Source organism: Leucopleurus acutus, assembly GCF_964270905.1.
Source record: "Leucopleurus acutus genome assembly, chromosome: 18".
NCBI lineage: Eukaryota > Metazoa > Chordata > Mammalia > Artiodactyla > Delphinidae > Leucopleurus > Leucopleurus acutus.
The window spans coordinates 15,273,444-15,290,205 of NC_139160.1; the positions used below are offsets into that span (position 1 = coordinate 15,273,444).

Here is a 16,762-nt window from a genome sequence, read left to right on the forward strand (position 1 = left end):
AGCCCTGGTCCAGGAAAATCCCACATGCTGCAGAGCAACTAAGCCCGTGTGCCACAACTACTGAGCCCGTGTGCTACAACTATTGAAGCCTGCACGCCTAGAGCCTGTGCTCTGCAACAAGAGAAGTCACCGCATTGAGAGCCCACACATGCAACGAAGAGTAGCCCCCGCTTGCCACAAATAGAGAAAGCCCAGGCGCAGCAATGAAGACCCAACACAGACAAAAATAACGAACAAATAAAATAAATAAATTAAAATTAAAATTTAAAAAAAAGGAAATTAGTTCTGATTTTAGCATGATGACTTAAAATTCTAGAAGTGATTAGTATAAGCCCTTTATTTCTATAAGGTTACTTCACTATAGTGACCCAGACTTAGGTAAGGGTAGTTAATTTAGTGTGAAAATATAAATATGTATATATGCAAATATAGAAACTACATGTATATGTAAATATAATCTATGCATATAAATTTGTCTGTAAATCCTCTCAACTGTTATAGTCCTCTGATGACATCACATGTATGGCGACTTATATTTCAAAGACGTATGGTCACTGAATGAAAAGAAAAAGGTTACAGGAAGTCGCCTTAAACTTATTAGTAATTCTAAGATACTTTTTTTGTTTAGAATTACTAGTTGAATCCATAAAAGCTGGTAACTTTTTTCCATGCAGGAATATTTTTCAGTTACCACCGTACATATACTTTTAAACAATTTAACATTTATACGATTCAAATCAGATGCAATAATGAACACAATATAGGAAAACTTCTAGTAAAATTATTTAATTATAATACGAATCTCCAACAGCTTGAAATAAGAATTTCCATGATCTTCAATTGAACGGTATGCCACTTTCTTTTAGAATGTCCCGTTTTTCATTAAAATAGTTCCTAAACCACTCTATATGTTCAACCTTCTGTTTAACACTCAGATACGGGTTTTTGGAAAGGCCACAGGTCACCAACTCCATGAAGTGGCGAATTGGTCCCTGTTTTGGAAAATCCTCCAGGTATTTATCCAGAAATATATGTTCATGAAATTCTGAACCATCATCATCAAAACCTAGGAAATGAGACAAAATATGTTACAATTTTGAATGTAAAACCTACACTATAAAATTAACATTAATGAGGTAGTATAGTATTACAGTAAAGGCATGAACATTGGAGTAAAACAGAGGTTTGCTCACCAATTTAACAGCCACGTGATTGGGCAAATTAACTTCACTGAGCAACAGTTTCCTCAGGCATAAAATGAGTATTAAGACAGCACGTTCTTCATGGGGTTTTATAAAGTTAAATAGACATAAATCTTATAAAGTTCCTTTACAATGCTTAGCATACTACAAATATTCAAAATGTAGCAGCAATTACTACTAATGGATATTTTAATATCTAAAGAAACCACTAAGAAAACTATACAAACTACACTAAAAAAATACATAAAGCAAAATAAGATGGAATCCTTATATTCAAGCAGCTCACAGGAAGCCCAGAAAAGACAGAGGAGTGAGAAACAGAGAAAATGAACAGAAACCAAATAACAAAATGAGACTTAAATCCTAACAAATCAATAATTACTTTAAATGTCTAAATATACCATCAAAAGAAAAACATGATCCAACCAGATGCTATATACAAGAAACGCACTTCAAATATTTACCTATAACATAGGTAGGTTGAAAGTAAAAGGATGGAGGCAGACATATCTTGCTAACATTAATTTTTAAAAAAAGAATGCATGAGTGGCTATAGGAATATCAAAGTAGACTTCAGAGCAAAGAAAATTACTAGAGAGAAAGAGGAACATTACATAATAACAGGATCAACCCACCAAGAAGACAAGCAATCTTAATTATGTATGCACCAAAGAGTTTGTAAATACATGAAAGAAAAGTTGATAGAAATAAAGTAGAAATTAAAAAATCCACAATTACAGTTGGAGGTTTCAAGACCCCACTGTCAACAACTGTGAGAACTACCAAGTAGAAAATTAGCAGAGACACAGAAGAACTGAACAACATCAACCAACAGGATCACAGTGACATCTACAGAACACTCTACCAGACTATTGCAGAATACAAATTCTTTTAAAGTATCCATGGAACATTCACCTAGTTTAACCATATCCTGGGTCACAAAACAAATGTCAACATATTTAAAATAACTGAAATAATATACAGTATGTTCTCTGATCATAAAGGAATCAAAACAGAAATCGGTAACAGGAAGACAATAGGAAAATCTTCAAACAGTTGGAAATTAATGTAAGTAATTCATGGTCATAAAGGAAATCTCAAAAGAAATAATATTTATTTATTTGGATTGCAGGTCTTTAGTTGTGGCGGGCGGGCTCCTTAGTTGTGGCATGCATGTGGGATCTAGTTCCCTGACCAGGGATTGAACCTGGGCCCCCTGCATTGAGAGTGTGGAGTCTTAACCACTGTGCCATGAGGGAAGTCCCTCAAAAGAAATTTTAAAAAACACATAGAATCGAATGAAAATACAACAAATCAAAATTTGTGGGACACAGCTAAAACAGTGCTAAGAGGGAAATATATAGCACTGAATGCACACATAAGAGAAGTCTCTAATCAGTAATCTAAGCTCCCACTTTAAGAACCTAGTAAAAGAAGAGCAAAATAACCCCAAAGCAAACAAAAGGAAGGAAATAATAAAGATAACGTCAGAAATCAATAAAACTGAAAACAAGAAAATAGAGAAAAATCAATGAAACCAATACCTGGTTCTTCACACGCACACACACAAAACAAAAAAAACAAAAATTGATACATTTCTAGCAAGTCTTATAAACAAAAAAGAGAAGGCACACACCAACAATATTAGCAATGAAAAGGGGGTTATCATTATAAATCCTGAAATCATTAAAGGGATAATAATGGAATACTCATACAATCTTACACTCACAAATTCAACAACTTGAAAAAAATGGACAACTTAAAAAAAATCCATTGAACTACCAAAACTCAATCAAAATAAAAGATAACCTGAATCATCTTATAACTATTAAAGAAAAGAAATATGTAATTTAAAAGTTCTCAAACATTTAAAGAAAAACTAACACCAATTTTACACAATCTCTTCCAGAAACTAGAAGACAGGATACTTCCTAACACATTTTATGAGACCAGCATTACCTTGTTAAAAAAACAAAGACAAAACAACAACCAAAAACAGGAGCAAGAGAGAGAGAGAACTATAAAACAATATCTCTAATAAACTTAGAGGAAAAACCTTTAAACAAAATTAGCAGACAAATCCAACAATGTATAAAAAGATTTATACACCAAGATCAAGTGGAATTTACTCAAGTAGGATTTTACTGCAAGGCTGGTTCAACATCTGAAAGTCAAGGTAATCTACCATATCAACAGGTTAAAGAAGAAAAATCGTATGACCCAACACTCACTTTGATAAATATTCTCAGCAAATTAGGAAAAGAGAAGAACTACATCAACATGGTAAACCTACAGCTAATATCATAGTGAAAGACTGAAGGCTTCTCCCCGAAGTTCCTGAACAAGGCAAGGAGATCAGCTCTCACAACTCCTACTCAACATAGTACTGAAATTTCCAGCCACTGATGAGGCAGGCAGAAAGAAAAGTCACGTAGATGGGAAAGGAAGACATAAAACTATTTGCAGACGACATGATTGTCTACGTAGAAAATTCCAAGGAATCTACAAAAAAACTCCTAGAACTAATTAGTGAGTTCAGTAAGGTTACAGGATACAAGATCATAAAAATAAGAATCACTATTTAAATTGGAAGACTCAACATAGTAAAGATGTCATTTCTCTCCAAACTAATCTACAGGTTTAATGTACTTTCTACCACAATTCCGGCGAAGTTTTGCCACAGACAAGCTTATTCTAAAATTTATATGGAAAGGCTTAAGTCCTAGAAGAGTTGAAACAACCCTGAAAGAGAAGAATCAAGTGGGAGGAATAATGCTCGGGCTGATGCTACAGCTACAGAACAGGCCTGCCTCGTCTCACTGCGCTCTGCTTTACTGTGCTTCACAGATACTGCCTTTTTTTTTTTTGGTACAAATTAAAGGTTTGCGGCAACCCTTTGTCAAGCAAGTATATCTACACCATTTTTTCCAATGGCATTTGCTTACTTCCATGTCTCTATGTCACATTTTGGTAATTCTCACAATGTTTCAAACTTTTTCCATTATTATTATATTTGCTATGCTGATCTGTGATTGGTGATCTTTGCTGAAGGCTCCGATGATGGTAAGCATTTTTTAGCAATAAAGTATTTTTTTAACATCTTTATTGGGGTATAATTGCTTTACAATGGTGTGTTAGTTTCTGCTTTATAACAAAGTGAATCAGTTATACATATACATATGTTCCCATATCTCTTCCCTCTTGCGTCTCCCTCCCTCCCACCCTCCCTATCCCACCCCTCCAGGTGGTCACAAAGAACTGAGCCGATATCCCTGTGCCATGCGGCTGTTTCCCACTAGCTATCTACCTTACGTTTGTTAGTGTGTATACGTCCATGACTCTCTCTCAATAAAGTATTTTTTAGTTAAGGTATGTACTGTACTTTTTTTAGACATAATATTATTGCACACTTAACAGAATACAGTGTAGTGTAAACATAATTTTTATATGCACTGGGAAACCAAAAGATGCATGTGACTTGCGTTATTACAATCTTTGCTTTATTGCGATGGTCTGGAAACACACCTGCAATATCTAAGGTATGCCTGTAATCAAAAGAGTATGGTATTCACAGGGAACTCAATATTATGTAATGACCTATATGGAAAAAAAAATCTAAAAAATAGTAGATATATGTATAACTGACTCACTTTGCTGTACATCTGAAACTAACACAACATTGTAAATCAACTATATGCCAATAAAAGTTTTTTAAAAAATAGAGTATGGTATTGGCAGGCAGTAAGACACAAAGGTTGATGGAACAAAAATCGAGGACCCAGAAATAGACCCTGTTATGGACTGCCAACACATGGATCTTGGACTTCCAGCCTGCAGACTTTGAGAAAGTAAATTCTGTTGTTTAAGGTACCTAGTCTGTGATATTTTATTACAGAAGTCTTAGCAGACTAACACAGATCCACATGAATATGCCCAACTTTTTACAAAGATGCATAGACAATTCAATGGAGAAAGGACAGACTTTTCAACAAATGGTGCCAGAAGAAGTGAAAAAGAACCTCAACCTCATACAAATTAACAAAGAATGGATCACGGTCTAAACTATATATATAACAGAAAAAAAAACAGAGGAAAATCTTCTGATTCTAGGGCTGGCAAAGAATTTGACACCAACAGCACAATCCATAAAAGGAAAAATTGGACCGCATCAAAATTGAAGACTTTCGGTCTGTGAAAGAATCTGTTAAAAGGATACAAAGACGGGCTTCCCTGGTGGCGCAGTGGTTGAGAGTCCGCCTGCCGATGCAGGGGGCACGGGTTCGTGCCCCGGTCCGGGAAGATCCCACATGCCGCGGAGCGGCTGGGTCCGTGAGCCATGGCCGCTAAGCCTGCGCATCTGGAGCCTGTGCTCCGCAACGGGAGAGGCCACAGCAGTGAGAGGCCCGCGTACAGCAAAAAAAAAAAAAAACTAAACATGTAACCACCACACTACCCAGCAACTGCACTCCTGAGTATTTATCCCAGGGGAATGGAAATCTGTATTCATACAGAAACCTGTACATGAATATTTACAGCACCTTTATTGTAATAGCCAAAAACTGGTAACAGCCCAGATGTCTTTTATCAGGGGAATGGTTAAACAAACTATAAGGTACATTCAACCCATGGAATATTACTCAGCAATAAAAACAACAGCAGCAAACAACCCCTATTGACACACATAACAACTTGGATACATCTCCAGAGAATTAATCATGCTGAGTGGGAAAAAAAAAGCCAATCCCCAAAGGTTACATACTGTGTGATTCCATGTATACATCTTTCTTGAAGTGACAAAATTATAGAAATGGAAAATGGATTTAGTAAGATTGCCAAGGATCAGGGACTAAGAAAGGACAGCAGTGGGAGGTGAGTGGATGTCGTTATGAAAGAGTATAAGAGAGATCCTTGAGGCGATAGAGCTGTTCTGTATCCTGTGGTCGTGATTACATGAATCTACATATGTGACAAAACTGCACAGAACTAAGCACACAAACACACTCACACAAAGGAGTACATGTAGAACTGGTGACATCTGAACATGGCTGAAAGACACGGCTGCCGGCTGCCTGCCTGTGATACTGTGCTGTGGTTACGTGGGCGGTAACTACTGAGGGAAGATGGGTAAAGGGTATGTGAGATATTTATCATTTCTTACAGCTGCATGTAAACCCACAATTACCTCAAAATAAGAAGTTTAAAAATGCTCTCTAATCACTTACAATTATCTTACACTTATTGAAAGAGATTTTTAAAATTTTATTTGGACAGTTAAAGATCTATTCATCATTTTTCTTTTTTTTTCTTTTTTGCAGTGCGCAGGCCTCTCACTGTTGTGGCCTCTCCCATTGCGGAGCACAGGCTCCGGATGCACAGGCTCAGCAGCCATGGCTCACGGGCCTAGCCGCTCCGCAGCATGTGGGATCTTCCCGGACTGGGGCATGAACCCGTGTCCCCTGCACCAGCAGGGAAGCCCTATTCATCATTTTTATAAAAACTAAAACACACAAGAAATAAATTAAGGCATTAGACGGCCAAATGGCCACATACTACTCCTATGCTTGTATACATTCCCCTTTGCACTGTGCCTTTGCCATTCTTCCCATAAAGAGGTAGATACAGCCTGTTTCACCAACCCTTAAATTTGAGGTTGGCCAGGTGACCTGCTTTGGTCAACGGGACGTTACCAAACACAATGCAGACAAAGACCTGAAAAGCGCTTGCACATCAGTCCCTGCTCTTCCTTGTGTTAGGAACTCTTCTATAGCCAGGTGAACAGCCCAGGCTAGCCTGTGAGATGATGAGTGACATATAACCCTCCTATCGCCTTCTCTGACAACCAACTAGACATTTGAGAGAAGCTACTCTAGAACAACCCACCCCCAGGCAACCTGCCAAAACCAACCAGAAAACCCACAAGCTCATGAGCAGTTACAACTTAGCTGTTGTTTTAGTAAGTTTGGGGTGGTTTGTTATGTAGCAAAAACTGATTGACATGATCGGCTGAGGTATTCCTAAAACTTCTTCACATTCAGAATCCAACTCTTCTGAACTGGCTTTTCAACTCGGAGTTGTCAGCGGCCGTGCTTTCCAACGTCTATTGAGAACATTTGCGATGCAGCGTTTCTTAAGAGTGTTCCACTATGGCCTCTCTGACGCCCCTAATGCAAATCTGGATGCGTATCCACAACAGGCAATGACAACTGCTCCTTCACTGATGCCTGACTAGCATAACCAGGTGCATCACGATCTCAGAGATATTTAAAACGGTGAAAGACAAAAGTAGTCATAGTCAATGAAATACAGGGAAAAAGCTGTGCAGGAATTTTTTAAATGGACGTTTTCTCTCTCCTATAACCCCCGAAAGTTTCTACTCACATTTTCCCAGGCTAGTCACTTCCAAGACTAATCACTTCTAAGGTGTATATCCTTCTAGTCCTTTCCCTAAATGCATACGTATTTTTTAAAAATAAGACAAATTATTGTTTAAAAAAATCTTTCTCTGAATCCCATTCAGAATTCTCTATGGTTCTCAATAGTTTATATCACCAAGCAAGCATGTTGTTACTCCTTCACTTTTTTTCCTTTTGTTTTTAAGGCATATGCACCTGGGGATAGGAATGGGAGAAGTGCAATCCAGAGAGGTAAAAAATGAAAAATAAAAGCCTCACTTTGCTAAAGGTCTTTTCCATACTGTCAAACACTGCTAACAGTTTCCTGTGACAATTATTCTTTAAAAAAAAAAACAACCCAATATGGCTAATGTGAAAAACAAGGCAGGTTTACATGTTCAATATATTTGAAAGAGTATGTTAGGGCTAAGACATAAGGTCTGTAGCACTGGAGACTTAATAAATCAAGGTGATAAGTGCTCTCAAAAATCCAAGGGTGACTTCTGGATGGAGATTTTGTTGTTGTTGCTAGTTATTAATACCCTTAGATGTACTTAAAATATAAGACTCAAGACAGAAAATTTTGCAAATCATTTTAAAAAATAGCTGTGTTAACACAAGTTCAATAATCAATTTATTAAATCATTAACAGATCGACTATCTCTGACATAAAGTTATAATGAGTTAATGGGTATAGCAATTATGACTATGCTATATTAGGTGGAAAAGCATCTAAGGGCATAGGTGATCTTATTTCTTATTACTCTTCCCCTAGATGAGAGATCAACCATCTTTTTAACTCAGAATGTTCCAGTAAGGCGTAATGAACAGATCCTTCCTGAATAAGTCAATGAGTGAATGAAAGCCAAGTGGTACTGGCAAGTATAAAACAAAGGAAAAAACGAGAAAGAGATAAAGAGGGGATACTATATACAAAAATAAGTTCCAGATAGATTAAACAGGAAAAGGCTAACAGATCTGACTAGGTCCAAATTAAAATCACTGTTGGTTGAAGACGTTCTGAACAGTTAAAAGATAAGCAACAAGGACTTCTAGTTAAAATGTAGCAGATTGAACCCATGCTTTAAAAATCTCTGCTCCCCTGTAATATCTACTACATGGCAATAAAAGGAATAAAAAGACAAAGAGAACAGAAGAAGAAACAATAACAGACAAGAGGTATCAGCAAAATGTTAGAGGAAGGACAGTGGACAGATAAGTAGTAACTGACTCAGCTGAGTCGAAGATGCTAAAACCAAATAAAGAAGCAGACTTCAAAGGCTTCGGGAATTAGTGGCAGCATATACCACTGAAATTAGGAATGGGGATGAGGGACAAAAAAACAGAGGATTAATTAAAACTGGTTTAGGGAATACTTAGATCTCCCATCTTCTACCTATATCTCTAGATGACTACACCATCCATTTCCCAAAGAAGATGGGAAGTTTACTTTTTGGAGAAACTAAAACAGAAAGAGGAATGAGTCACTAAATTGATAAGAAGGGGAATTAAGTGAAAATCTGTGTGCTGAACGGTGAGACATTCCATGCCGCCCCCATCCTACCAGCTGGAGGAGCAGCTGGCTATCTTTTTAGAAGAGAATGTGCCAATATTTATTGCAATATAAAACACGCCTATTGTTTGACCCTTCTAGGAACTGAAGTACTCAGACATATACAGAAGGATATGTATAAAAAGATTCACTACAGCTCCATCCATCAACAGGAAAGTGGTAAAATAAATTACAGTGCATCCATACAATGGCATACTATAGAATATGTAAAATAGTTCCATTTTATGGTCCCATATAGACCAAAACAACAGATAAATGTGAAACCACCATTTAAAGTGGACTGTGAGGACACTTATCAAACTACTGACAATGGTCGTTTAAGAAAAAGGGAAGAGAACTGAGAGGTAAAGGTATATTCTCTATTCTTCCATATTATTTAACTTTTTTGCAAGTAAACTTTAATATATTTATTTCTGTAATTTAAAATATTTTTTTAATAAACAAAAGAAACATAATATAGTAAGGAGAAAATAAGAGAGTGTGGGAAATTAAATACAACAAGGAAATCCCAAATGGTGTACAATCAACTCAGGTTAAATCTGTGTCTAATTCTCCTTTAAATATTACTGAATGCAATTAAATATTACTGAATACAGCTAAAAATATGGTACAGCAAATAAACGGTAAAATCCAGCTAATAGCAATGACTGATTTTTTTTTTTTTTTTTTTTTTTTTGCAGTACGCGGGCCTCTCACTGTTGTGGCCTCTCCCGTTGCGGAGCACAGGCTCCGGACGCGCAGGCTCAGCGGCCACGGCTCACGCGGCATGTGGGATCTTCCCGGACCGGGGCACGAACCCGCGTCCCCTGCATCGGCAGGTGGACTCTCAACCACTGTGCCACCAGGGAAGCCCTGACCAATTATTTTTCACAAGAGTGTATTATAGCACTGAAGCAAATTCAGTCACTTTCACTTTGACTTGCTTCCACTTCTATTTTGTCAAAACTATTCTTTCTTTTCCTGTTTGTATTCTGAGGCTCTTGTTCAAAGGCCACCATCTCAAACAACCAACAGATTGTTTCAGACAACACATACTTAATCATCTTTATATTCGCCCTAATTTTCTCCACACTATACCCTCCCACATGACAACAGAGCCCTCTTTAGAGTTCTATGGTAATTCTGAACTTTTCTCACTATTCTTGCTAACTCATATTACAGCACACATTCCAGATACCCTAGCAAAGGATGGCACATTACAAGTTTAAACCAACTGAAGAATAAAAACAAAAGTGTGACTGACATCCATGACTGAGCTTTTTTGCCCACTGAAGCCTCTAAACTGAGAATTACTCCTGGAGGGTATTTCAAAACACCTGTAATTCGGTGGCATGTACATGGCTAATGGATATTCAAGAGCAGGACCCTGTTAACTGGGTAGTGGTAAAAATGGGATTAAATTTAGATAAAGCCAAAGCTAAAACAGAAGTGATCTTATTATCAATCCAATATATAACAAAGACTACAAAATCTAACTGGGAATAATTCCATCTAACAGCTTTTATAAATCTCTAGGCTCGCAAAGCACATAGAAGGGACAAACCAGGTTTTAAAAACTGACAAAAAGCTACTTCAAACTGGGAAAACAATGTTTACATTTTAAGTGGCAAAACAAACAAGTGCAATATTTTATATAACAGAAAAACACAACACTGGGAAGTAAATTTTAAACACAAGACATGCATTTTATCATTTTTGGTATTATGTTCCCAAACTGACATGGTGAGTCCCTAAATACACAACAAAACATCTTTTCCCAAAAACATCAAAGTAAATCTTCATGAAGCTAATTATTAGGAGAGAGAGCATGAGGTCTTACTACTCTTAAAATTTAAGTACAAGAAATATAAAAGAATGTTACTGAACGGCTGAGGCTCCAGGTTCTAAGGCCGGTCCTCTTAAAGTATTCAGAAGACCCTAAGTGTGTACTGAGGGGAGTGATCAAGGTGAGAACGTTTCCACGGTTCCCTTCCTGTTCTTCGTTCAGATAACAATTGCCTTCAGGAGCTGGAAATGAGATACCTCCCTTTCCGACCCCAAAGCATCAATAATATGTACAGTGTATATGGACACTTGTCACATTTATCTCCCCAACCTGACCAGAAAACATGTTTTTTTCCTTTTTCAGAAATTACACTTTCTCAGAAACGAGGTCAAATCTAAGATAAATTCCTTTGGAGTCTGGACACTCAAGATTCTGATGAACTTAAATGTTTTTCTGCTGATGACAATGTACTGCCAATTCATGCTTTTCTATTATCCTATTTGGTGGTTCCTAGAAAATACACAGTATCCTCATGAATATTTTAAGATTTAAAGATGTTATAGTATAGAAGAGAAAATAGTTATAATAGCAAATCTCCTCACAATATCGTTGTTGTAGAAACAGGGATGAGGATGGTAACAATGCTTTACTTGTATAATCAGTTGTTTCTCAGAAGAATCCCATAAAATAATCCTATTATTATTCCCATCACTTTATAAGATGGAGGAAGTGAGGCTTGGAGAGATGAAGACTCACTCAGGAACTTGGTCTCTAACCACCACACTCACTGTCTCTCCTAAGTAAAGTCACATATTCTACCTCAATACTGGGTTTTAAAACCATATCTTGAACCATGAGGACCTGGAACACCCAACTTTCATCAAATATGGAACAAAGTCTTCCCTTAATATCATAGATTGTATTTTGTTAGTTTTTTTTGCTACTTTTAAAATTCTATCGTCATACAGGAGCGGAAAAGAACTAACATTTATTCCTATGTATTATGTGCCAAGAACTGTGCTGAGCAACTCAATATCTTATTTAATTCTTACATTCTTCCAGTGAGGTACCTTTAATTTTACACATGAGAAAACTAAGGCTCAGTAGGTTAAATAATTTCCTCAAAGGCAAATGGCTAATAACTGACATAGCTGGAATCTGAACTCAGGCCTACACAAATAAAAGTCCTTGGTTTTTGGGTTTTTTTTTTTTTTTACCTTATCCTGATACCTTCTAGAATGTAGAAGCCATAATACTTTTAAAAATATTTAAAGTATACTTTAAAAAATACACATTCTTTAATAGATGAAATGCAAATTTCTATATTACTGAATATATCATACAAATATATAAAATATTAAGAATTTGCTAAAGGATTTGTAAGTCCCTAAAGTTTTCCTATACAAAAGATTACTTTATGAAAATATAAGACTATTTAAGCTGCCACTCCACTTATTAATCCAAACAAATGAAAGGTTATCGAAAATGAAAATATTACAGTGCAGCATAATACTACAAAGGTTAAAATACAGACTACATTTTCCTAAGACTTCCTGAGGTGTTTGCTATTTCTATTTAATCTTACCATAAAAGTAAATGAATCCCTTCTAACTGAAAATACATCAATAAAAATTCAATGAAATGTTTAGCTGATGACATCACGGGCGCCATAAAAAATAAACAGCATAGCAATACTGTTTTCCTTTTGATTGAGGAAGATGTAACACCTCTAGAAAAATCTCCAGGAAAGTAGATAATGTTTTATTACTGGCTCAAAGCACCTAGGTATGCAGCCAAAGAATTTCAAAGCCTCCTAACCTATTTGTTTTGAGTGGCTTTGAATACAAGAAACTTGTGTCTCATTAATGCAACCGTTTTAAATAAAAGATACCAGCATAAAACTTGAAGGTTGTAATGTTCCCCAAAACTGAAGGATGATCTCATACTCAGTATTTAATGTATTAGAAGATTTACCAGGTAATCTCCTGCTTTTAGCAAGTAGAAAACTGTCATCATTTGCAGTTCTCAACACTTCTATGTCACAGAAATTCATGATGCAGTTCTGCCATATAATTTTACTTCTTTATTTTCCTTATCCAACAACTAGAATTCAGTGAAATCGTAGCATTCTTTTTAAAAAAACACTGTCAGATTTCTTTTAGGACATCACAAAGATGTTTACACAAAGTTTTGAAATTCAGGTAAATATCCAAAACCTACAACTGAACATCTGCCAGATTTAATCTCAATCATTGAGTTTTATAAACCTATGGCATTAAGACTTACCTGCTTCATTGTTAATTGGGAACTCCCACAATTTCCCCTCTTTTGTCAATTGGATCATCTCTTCAAAACCATTCTGAAAGGGTTGTTCATTGACTGCCGCTAACTGCTTAGCAAATTCTACATCCCAAAGAGAAGGTACTGCCTCTGTAGAATAAAAACATCCAAATTACACACAATTCCATATCAATATCTTTCTTTTTAAAAATGTTATCATCAGGGCTTCTCTGGTGGCACAGTAGTTAAGAATCCGCCTGCCAATGCAGGGGACACAGGTTTGATCCCTGGTCCAGGAAGATCCCACATGCCACGGAGCAACTAAGCCCATGTGCCACAACTACTGAGCCTGCCCGCCACAATGCTACTGAAGCCCATATGCCTAGAGCCTATGCTCCACACCAAGGGAAGCCACCACAATGAGAAGCCTGCACACCACAACGAAGAGTAGCCCCCACTCGCCACAACTAGAGAAAGCCCATGCGCAGCAATGGAGACCCAACACAGCCAAAAATAAATAAATAAAATAAATTTATATTAAAAAAATGTTATCAGCTCTGAATTGATAATATATTTTCAGATCTAGAAGCTCATAATTAAACAGTATATAGGGACTTCCCTGGTGGCGCAGTGGTTAAGAATCCACCTGCCAATGAAGAGGGACATGGGTTTGATCCCTGGTCTGGGAAGACTCCACATGCCTCGGAGCAACTAAGCCCGTGAGCCACAACTACTGAGCTTGCGCTCTAGATCCTATGAGCCACAACTACTGAGCCCACACGCTGCAACTACTGAAGCCCACGTGCCTAGAGCCTGTGCTCTGCAACAAGAGAGGCCACGGCAATGAAAAGCCTGTGCACCACAACGAAGAGTAGCCCCTGCTCACTGCAACTAGAGAAAGCCCACGTGCAGCAACAAAGACCCAATGCACCCCCAAAAAAACCACAAAAAACAAAACCAACAAAACAAAAACCAGTATATAATGAAAGGTCACTCTTTGATAGCTAAAACTGAAACAAAAATAATATATAAAGACTGCAACCACAATAATTGCAAGCCTTACTTTTTGTTTTTACTACAATGCTAGGTAATTAACCGCTAGTCTCACTGCCCCCTCTATTGGAAAGGAAAAAAGAAATGTCTATTCTGTTCACGGATCTTTTTATGACTGAATATTTTTTATACAACATGTGATTGAGCTCTTTAAAGTCAAGTCTGTTTATCTTTATTTTTAGTCTGTTAAGATAAGTCACAAATGTACTACTAATAAAGACCAAATAAGTTAAATTAACATAATTACAATAACAATGACAATGATAATACTATTAATGCATACTGGGCACTTATTCTGTGCTAAATGCTTTTTATACATTAGTTCATTTAATCCTCACAACCAACTCTATGAGTAAGGTAATATAGTGTTAGCTTTTTACCACCATCATATCACATGTTTCAATCATTTGTTTTGGAAATTTAAGACATCTTTAAAGAATGAGTCACATTCCCACCAAACATCACTGGTGGAAATGTAATGGTACAGCTGCTCTGTATTGAATAAAAGAGTGTGGCAGTTTCTTAAGAAGTTAGAATATACTTATTGGGACTTCCCTGGTGGCACAGTGGTTAAGAATCCACCTACCAATGAAGGGGACATGGGTTCGAGCCCTGGTCCGGGAAGATCCCACATGCCGCAGAGCAACTAAGCCCATGCACCACAACTACTGAGCCTGCGCTCTAGAGTCCACGAGCCACAACTGCTGAGGCCACATGCCACAACTACTGAAGCACACACACCTAGAACCCGTGCTCTGCAACAAGAGAAGCCACTGCAGTGAGAAGCCTGTGCACCACAATGAAGAGTAGCCACCGCTTGCTGCAACTAGAGAAACCCGCGCGCAGAAACAAAGACCCAAAGCAGCCAAAAATAAATAAATAAATAAATAAATTTACTTTTTAAAAAAGCAAGCTGGCTCCTTCAAGAACCCATCACCTCTTCTGGCTGTTCATTAGGTGAACCTTAGCAGCTGCCCTGACAAAAAATTCCCCTTTTGGGGCAAGCTTAAGAGTTGCCACTTCAGGAATTCCCTGGTGGTCCAGTGGTTAAGATTCACGGCAGTGGCCAGGGTTCAATCCCTGGTCCGGGAACTAAGATCCCCACAAGCTGGGCGGAGCGGCCCCAAAAAAAAGAGTTGCCACTTCAACAGGGGAGAGGTGATCCATTCTCCACGCCTGTGCATTTTGCATTTCCTTTTCATCCATCATAGAAGACAGAATGCAGTTGTCACAGTTCAAGAAGGGGGGCGTTGTTCTCTTAGCTTCATCTTCAGCTTAAATGAACAGTGATTGAATTAATGCCTTTCTTCCACGGATATTTATTTTATAGCTCAATTTGTTTAAAAAGGATTTAAGATAACGGATTCCTATTATTTGTAAGCCACTTGGCTAGGGGCTATTGGGTATACAAAAATCAGTGAGACCCAGCCCCTAATATCAAGGAGTTTATTGAATAGTGGGAAAATCAGATGTTTTTATAAGTAACTGAAAGATTAAATGAGCCACTGGAAGATGGCCTAGAAACTTAAATATCAAAAATAAAATTATTTCTACCAAGGTCCAAAAAGTTAACTGATAATCCTTAGAAATGAAAGTCACTTATAAGCTAAGACCATTTGTATGGAGTTTCTTCATTTATTTTAAGTTATCAGTAAAACAAATTTAATGTCAAGCAAGAGGACACTTATTTCTCTTTTAATTAGGCTTAAAATGGTGACTGTGAAGGATTTGACTTCTTGCCGAAAGAAGAAAGGGGGAAGAACAGAGAACAAACACTAACTGTGTGTTAAGAAAAAAACACTACAAGTCTGCTAAATATATTCCCTGAATGCTCTCCTTCCCATCTCCTAAATAATCTCTAAATCACTTCAATAAATTAGCACCTATAAGTGCTATCTCCTCTTCTAGATAGTAAGCTGCCTTAGGGCAGACACCACAATTTATCTTTACATAATAGTACAAAGGTGTGTTGCAAATAGTAGGTGATCATTAACGTTCTAACCCAAATTAGCAGCCAATCTATAGATCTGGATTCATGTGGCTGATGGTACTTACCTCCCATTGCCTCACGGGCTACAGCATTTCAAGGGAGAAATCTGACCAACACTAACATGTCAACAACTACGTTAGTAAGCAAGATCCAGGTCAATGACAGGATGGAATATTAAAATACCTGATGATTACGCAATCAAAACATGAAGGACATTTTCCAAAGATGGAATGTTTACACCTGAGAAATAGTGTTATTTTCTTAACAAACCTGTTTCAGGTGCCTCTTCAGTAACTGTCTTAAGCTCAAAAATATTAAGTCTCTTCCCCTTGAATATATTTTTCCTAAAACTGAAAAAGAAAAAAATTATTTTAATGAATATTTTATACACAGTCAACAAAAAATTGTTTATGAGAAGAAAATTTTATATGAAATATTCAACGTAAAAATTAAAAATAATTCTGCTGCCCCACACCAGACATTTTAACTAAATTGCCACGTCTTTAG

The 16,762-nt window shown here is 37.1% G+C and overlaps 1 protein-coding gene across 2 annotated transcripts in view; it reads right to left on the reverse strand.

Moving 5' to 3' along the window:
* Window positions 1-781: 781 nt before the first annotated feature.
* MRPS31 (mitochondrial ribosomal protein S31) overlaps window positions 782-16,762 on the reverse strand; it is a 29,029-nt gene continuing 13,048 nt past the window's right edge. For both annotated transcript variants that reach the window (XM_082859477.1, XM_082859476.1), the window contains exons 5-7: window positions 16,526-16,605; window positions 13,219-13,362; window positions 782-1,066 (exon numbers count right to left, since the gene is read on the reverse strand). In XM_082859477.1, coding sequence (XP_082715603.1) covers window positions 837-1,066; window positions 13,219-13,362; window positions 16,526-16,605 — 454 coding nt within the window. In that variant the 3' untranslated portion in view covers window positions 782-836. The remainder of the gene's footprint in view (window positions 1,067-13,218; window positions 13,363-16,525; window positions 16,606-16,762) is intronic.